Here is a 7,258-nt window from a genome sequence, read left to right as displayed (position 1 = left end):
TTTTTTCCAGCGCCATGAACTAATATTCCACAGAAGTCAATGTAAAAAGAAAAAAAAGATTAAAAGATTAAAAAAATAAACAGCTGCCTCGGAGTCTGGTTTGGGCTAGGGGGTGGTTTTGGGGGTGCTGGGAAATAAATGGGTTTGTGCCCCTCTTCGTTTGCACACACTGTATGTATGGGAGTGGGACAAAGATTATGAAAAAGGTCAGCAGAAAATATAATGCACGATGATTTGCTCAGCCTGTGTTTCCACTCGTGGGACTGAGAGCAGAATCTTCCCTGTTCTTCAGAGCTGCACAATCACAGACAAATCATTTTTATTTCCTAATTGGATTCAGCTACCGCCCCAGCCAGGAAAAACATCCTCCAACAGTCCCAAAGGAGAAAGATAAAGAGAGCTTCCAAACTTCCCAGACCCTGTAACCCCCGGGAGCCTTCCGACCACGCAGCTGAGCCAGTCGACAAAGACCGAACATTCCAAATCCCAAACACACAGTCCAGACCTTGCTCATTTCGTCACCACATGTGCCCGCTTATGCTAACCCTGCCCTAACAGTTATGGGGAAAATCAAATTGGGCTGCTACAGATCTGTTTTCTGTCTGGATTTTTGCTCCAAATTTAATTTTTACTGGGGAGGGTGTTAAAATAAAATAAAATAAAATAAAATAGAAGACCCAAGATCAGGATAACTTTGAGATCAAACATCCCATGAAGTTTGGGGGTGGGTGGGGTGGGGAAGGGAAGTGTTCCAGCCCCAACAGTGTTTTGAATGTTTCCCTGTGTTGTTTTTAACCCCAACATCCCAGTCTTCTTGTATTAGCACAGGAGAAGCAGAGGCCAAATTGACACCCACCACCTTGGCAGGGGGGTGCGGGGTGGGGTGATGGACAGATGGACACACTCACAGTCACTAAACTGACCAGTCTATTTTCCACTGCCCCAAGCTGAACACATTGCGAAATACAGCAGAACCGATGAAGAGTTAACACTGAAACAAAGAAGAACCGATGAAGAGTTAACACTGAAACGAAGCAGAACTGATGATGATTCTTTCAACTCTTAATTTCTGTTTTCCTCCCTGCAGCAAATGGGGAAAAGGCACCGCCTGCTCTATTCCAGGTAGGTATTATTAGCATTATTCATCTGCTGCCTCTTTGGATGCAGCACTCATAGCAGAAATGACTTCTCTCTCATTGGCCTTACATATATTTTTAGTAGCCCTGCAGAGCCAGCACAAGCCAAAGGGCTTCTATGAGTCTTGCATGGCCAGCCCAGAGACAGGAGCAGGGGCCAGAGTTTATTCTGGCTCGAACATCCTCACCTGTTCCAGTGACAGTCCCAAATTACATCCCCGGTCATCAGGGGCAGGGTCTGCTCTGCAGAATCCTTGTAGCTGGGGACAATGCGCAAGGGATAAAAACCAAACCAGCTTGTCTCAGTTTCCCATGTGAACTTAAGATTTTGCAGCTGCAAACTCAACTGGAGTCAACCAAATCCAGAGACACGATGTCACTGCTTTCCAGTGTGAACCCATTCTTTGCTCAGCTGAGAGCTTTATTAACAACACAAGGGCTTCCCCTCTCGCCCCTTTAAATGCATGACACTGAGCTTTTTAAAGCCGTTAGAGAGATTTCAGGCACCCAGTTTCCATTTAAAAACAGGCTTCGCAAATCTCACCCAGCTCTGCAGACACAATTATCGTGAACACGTGCGTTAGTGTCTATCGGGAGCCTATCGGGTGCGCTAGCTGGACCCTCCTGCTACCATGACAGCAGCAGAGCCAGGGATATTTCACATGACCAACCGAAAAACCAATAACCCACGGCCAAGTGCAGGGGGCGGGCAGAGACTGGGGCTGACCCTGGTGGACTCCCAGCATTGGTGGTGCAACCCCAGACTGTGAATGTTTCCACTTCCAGCGCAAGGCGGCTTTGCAAGGCTCTGGATGTGGTCACAAAACAAGTGTCAGGGTCACTCCGGGGAGTGAGCTGAGTTAACCAAACTCCCCGCCCCCCAGCGCTGTCACTCAGGGTCACCCCTGGCTGCCCAGTTTGGTCGCCATGTGCGGGTCATGTCTGGATCCCCCGAGGCACCCCGGACTCTGGCTCACACTCTGGTTCTCTTCCCACTGCTGGGGGGTCTTGGCTTGGATGGAGAGGGCATGGACGGGCCCAGCCAGTTCAGCCTGGAGGATCTCATTCACCAGCCGGTGGCGCTGGAGCAGGGGCAGACCAGCGAAGCACTGGCTGGCGATCACCACCTTGAAGTGGGTCTCGGAGCCCCGGGGCACGGCGTGCATGGAGCTCTTGTTGTGCACCTCCAGGTGCACCGGCTGCAGGGCTTGCAGGAGCTTGGCGCGAATGGTAGACTCCACCGGCTTCTCCTCCATGGCAGGACTGGCTGTTGAGTAGCCAAAGCTGGGGGCTGGCCGAGGGAGAGCTTGGCGAAGGAGGCGGGAGGGGAGCATCCGGAGCGGGGACAGCACCCCAAGGCTGCAACACAGAGAATGGGGAGGGACAGACTGAGACAACATCCCCTGGTACAGAATCCGCTGCCTGATGATTTGGAGGGTAAGGGGCAGCTGTGCATGGGGTGGGCAGAGCCTGTTATCAGGAGGGGGAACACAGGGGGCATGAATGGTGAGCATGACGACAGCCTGGGATATGGATAGTAGGGGGGATATTTCATGCAGGGCAGGGGGAGAACCTGGGAGGGGAGGCTGCATGAAGGGTGGAGGAGATCCCAGGTTTGCCTAGAGGGAGAGGGAGCCTGGGTTTGCAACTGGGGGAGGGGGGGGGGTACCTGCATGCTACAGGTGGGGAAATCCTGGGTGTGTGGGGCTGGGAGAGGGTGCTAATCTGCATACAATGCAGGGAATGATCCTGGGTTTGCGTGGCTGGGGGGGAAGGATCCTGGATTTGTGTGGCTGGAGGGGGAAGCTGGGGGGGAGGAGATCCCGGGTTTGCGCGGCTGGGCGGGGGGATGGATCCCGGGTTTGCGCGGCTGGGGCAGGGCGAAGGACCTTGGGTTTGCTTGGCTGGGGCGGGGCGAAGGATCCTGGGTTTGCGCGGCTGGGCGGCGGGGGGGGGCATCCTGGGTTTTTGTGCGGTGGCGGGCTGGTGGCAAAGGACCTTACGGTTTTGCGCAGGCTGGGGCGGGGGGGGTTCTGGGTTTGCGCGGCTGGGTGGTGGGGGGATCCTGGTTTGCACGGCTGGGGCGGGGGGGGGGGATCCTGGGTTGCCGCGGCCTTGGGGCGGGGTGGAAGGATCCTGGGTTGCGCGGGCTGGGGCTGGGGGAAGTATTCCTGGGTGTTGCGCGGCTGGGGGGCGGAGGATCCTGGGTTTGCGCGGCTGGGGGGGGAGGCGAGGACCCTGCGTTTGCGCGGCTGGGGCGTCGGATCCGGGATCTGGGTTTGCGAGGCTGGGGCAAGGGGGGGGATCTGGGTTTGCCGCGGCTTTGGGGAGGGGAGGATCCTGGGTTTGCGCGGCTGGGGCGGGGGGGGGTGGCGATCCTGGGTCTTGTGCGGCTTGGGGCGGGGCGAAGGATCCTGGGTTTGCGCTGGCTGAGGGCGGGGGGGGATTCCTGGGTTTTGCGCGGCAGGGGGATCCTGGGTTTAGCGCGGCAGGGGGGGGATTTGGGTTGCGCGGCCGGGAGCGGGGGGATCCCGGGTTTTGCGCGGGCGGAGGGGGGCTCCTGGGTTTGCGCAGGGCCGGGTGGGGGGAGGATCCCGTGTGTGCGCGCGGGGGGGGGTACTGGTTTTGCGCGGCAGGGGGGGATCCTGGTGTTTTGGCGCGGCCGGGGGGGGGGGAAGGATCCCGGTTTGCGCGGGCCGGGGAGCGGGCTGTACTGGGTTTGCGCGGGCTGGGGGAGGGAGGATTCCTGGGTTTGCGCGGGCTTCGGGGTGGGGCGAAGGACCCTGGGTTTGCGCGGCTGGGCGGGTGGGGGGGATCTTGGGTTTGCGAGGCTGGGCAGGGGCGGGTCCTGGGTTTGGCGCGGCTGGGGCGGGGGGATCCTGGGTTTTGCGCGGCTGGGCAGGGCGGAGGGGATCCTGGGTTTGCGCGGTGGGGCGGCGAAGGATCCTGGGTCTGCGCGGCTGAGGGCGGGGGGGGATCCTGGGTTTGCGCGGCTGGGGCGTTGATTCTGGGTTTGGCGGCCGCGGGCGGGGCGCGGTTGGGGATCACGGTTGGGGCCCAGGGGGGGGCATCCTGGGTTTGCTGCGGCGGGGGGGGAGGATCCCGGGTTGTTGCGGCCGGGGGGGGGTAACTGTTTGCGCGGCAGGGGGGGGTCCTGGTTTGCGCGGCCGGAGGGTGGGGTACTGGTTTGCGCGGCAGGGGGGGATCCCGGTGCGCGGCCGCCGGCGGCGGGGGGCGTCCCGGGTTTGCGCGGCCGGGGGGGGGGTCCTGGGTTTACAATGGCGCGGGGGCTACCCCAGCTCTCAGGCTTGGCTCGTCCCCAGCAGACCCCGCCGGCCCCCACCTGTGCTGCTCTGCCCGCACCCCCAGCCGTTCCCGTCCTCACGGCTCCAGCCACCCTCCTGCGGCCACTGCCCCCACCCGCTTCCAGGCAGGGCTTTGCATCCTGGGAAATGTAGTTCCCGCCCCTCCAGAACCTGGGCAGGAGAGCGAGAGAGAACTACAGCTCCCAGGAGGCCTTTCACCAGCCCTCCCGGATTTCCCACCCCATCCATTCCCCAGGTGCACTCTGGGAATTGTAGTTCTGTCAGCAAGCTGCTCAGTGCACCCTCTGCTCCATTGACCCCACTGGGGCAGCATAGCTGGAACAATCCATCCCAGGCTGCCCTGGCTCATCCCTGCACCCTGAGTGTCCCTGGGCAAACGACTGAGCCATGCCTGGTTGTTGACCCCATAAGAATGGCCAGACTGGGTCAGACCAAAGGTCCATCTAACCCAGTATCCTGTATTACGCCATCCAATGCCAGGTGACCAAGAGGGAACGAACAGAATGGGTGATAATCGAGTGATCCCCCTTGGCATCAGCCTCCCTCAGGGCACCATGTCAGGATGAATTGCACCCTCTGTCTAGAGTTGGGTTAAATTTTTCCTATAAAACTTTTGGGGGGGGAGGAGGCAAAAAATATAGATTAGTCAACACCGGAATATTTCATGCATTAATGCCAGCTTTGCCGAATTGTTTATGATGGGGGGGGGGGAACCCTCCAAAAATCCAGAAAAAATCAAAAAGTTTAATTTTGGTGTTTTCTAACAAAGTGTTGTGAGGGCTTGGGGATTTTTTGTGTTTTTTTTTGGTTGTTTTCTTCTTTCTTTAACTTTTTGTCTTGAAATTTCCTTTAATTGTGTTTTTAAAACAATCAGAAACATTTAAACATGCTCAAAATTGAAATTTTTCATTTTGGGTCAAAGGAAACATTTTGTTTGACCCCAAATGATTTTTTTAAAATCTTTTTGAGTCACTGAAAAATTTCCAAAAAATCAGTTTGGTTTGATTTCTTTCTTTCTTTCCCATGATTTTTCAGAAATTGCCAGTGACCTGAAAAAGGCGTGATGCGCCCAGTGCTCCCTCTGATGCTGAGGGCCTAATGCTGCCATTCTGATCTGGTAGCAGACTACATACACTTTGCATGGGCATAAAAAGTATCCATGAGAGGTGGTGGCCAAAAGTTCCTAAGAGGTTTTTTTTTCAATTCTGGAGATATCCTATCTCTTAGAACTGGCAGGGACCTTGAAAGGTCATTGAGTCCAGCCCCCTGCCCTCACTAGCAGGACCAAGTACTGATTTTTGCCCCAGATCCCTAAGTGGCCCCCTCAAGGATTGAACTCAGAACCCTGGGTTTAGCAGGCCAGTGCTCAAACCACTGAATTCCTAAGAGGTGCCTTTGTCCTGCCAGAGCTGTAATCTGACATCTCCCCACTGGGAGGAGCCATAGCCCATGTGTTTTACTTCAAGTCACAACTCACCCAAGCTTTCGACGTGCTCTCCAGAGCACGGGCCCACCTAAGGGTGATGCTGGGTTTAGCTAAACGCATTAGAACCAGGCGACACGTTGCTGCTTTGCAGCCCTGCTCCTGTGATAAACCGGGTGATGCATGTGTCTGAAATTAAAAGCTATTTTAGTTTTTGCTGCTAAGGGGTCTTTTTTTTTTTTTTTTTAAATTCAACAGTTTTATTGTATACATTTACATAAGATTGCAGAGGTGTCTGGAAAACCTGGAACTCCAGAATTTCAATAGCACCTCACTTTTTTAAGCATCCTCCCCACCAGCAGGTGCATCTCCACCCTTTGTGTTTCTGGTGTAAATCACTTGGGCTCGGTGCTTGGACACAAGTTTGATCAAACCTTTGCTGAGCAGTTCTTGGAGGGCAGCCCTTGCTAAAGATCCTCCAATCTTCAACCTTTCAGAGACTACAGCTGGTGTGATTAGCTTGTAGTTGGGCACTTCTTTGCACAGTTTATCATAAGTAGCCTTATCAAACAAAACAAGGTTGTTCAGCTTGTCTCTTACTTTCCCCTTGGACCACTTCTTTTTTTTGCCTTTACCCCCAGATTTGTTCACTGGGTCCTTATCTTTCTTCGCGGACTTCCCCGCATCCTTCTTCTTATCGTCCTTGGGGGGCATGGCGGTGGTGCTGGCAGCGGCGACTACTGCTGCTGCTGCTACTTCAAGGGGTCTGCTGGGTTTCTGCAAAGTTCAGACTAGCTCCACTGAAGGCATCAGAGCCAATGATTCCCATTTGCCGTCCAGTCCAGACCCTCAAAGGTGTTTAGGTGCCTAGCTCCCATTGAAATCAATGGGCCTCTGGCCTCTTTAAACCTCTTGGAGGACGCAAAGGGAAACAGACGATGTGTAACTGAAGATGACGCTGTGCCTGGCAAGCTGAGGATCTAGCCCAGGCAATCCAGATCCAGCAACCCACAAAGTCCAGGGAACTTCCAGTTTGGCTCCCAGTTCTGCAGCTCGAGCTCAGGAAGAGGGTGAACCAAACAGCTCTGTTTCCCTGAAATCTGGATCTGAGCTCTGCATAGCAGGCCCATTTCAGGGCAAGGCAAGCGAATCCGAGCTGCACTGAACCATCGGTGCCGGGTGCTCGTTTGCGATGAGCATCCCCCTGCCCCATGCAGAGTTCCCTGCACACGCTGACTCTCTTCACTTGTCTACAAACCCCCAACCACCACCAGCCCTTGACGCTCACAGGCCGGGTGGCATCTCCATCCTGGATTGGGCCCTCCTGATGCTTCTTGGCCAGGCCCCTTTGGACTCAGTCCTGGGGGGAACTG

The 7,258-nt window shown here is 55.6% G+C and overlaps 1 protein-coding gene and 1 pseudogene across 1 annotated transcript; both read right to left on the bottom strand.

Annotated features, from left to right (window-relative positions):
- Nucleotides 1-904: 904 nt before the first annotated feature.
- Nucleotides 905-4,565, bottom strand: BOLA1 (bolA family member 1). Its single transcript, XM_032792202.2, has 2 exons — nucleotides 4,480-4,565; nucleotides 905-2,495 (listed from the first exon to the last, which is right to left on the bottom strand). The coding sequence occupies exon 2, from the start codon at nucleotides 2,468-2,470 to the stop codon at nucleotides 2,036-2,038; it is 435 nt and encodes a 144-aa protein (XP_032648093.1). The 5' UTR covers nucleotides 2,471-2,495; nucleotides 4,480-4,565; the 3' UTR covers nucleotides 905-2,035.
- A 1,550-nt stretch (nucleotides 4,566-6,115) lies between these two features.
- LOC116831866 (small ribosomal subunit protein eS25 pseudogene) lies at nucleotides 6,116-6,654 on the bottom strand (annotated as a pseudogene).
- Between the last annotated feature and the right edge of the window lie 604 nt (nucleotides 6,655-7,258).

This window comes from Chelonoidis abingdonii, chromosome 11 (assembly GCF_003597395.2).
Source record: "Chelonoidis abingdonii isolate Lonesome George chromosome 11, CheloAbing_2.0, whole genome shotgun sequence".
Lineage (NCBI taxonomy): Eukaryota > Metazoa > Chordata > Testudines > Testudinidae > Chelonoidis > Chelonoidis abingdonii.
This window is presented reverse-complemented; position numbering and strand designations above follow the sequence as displayed.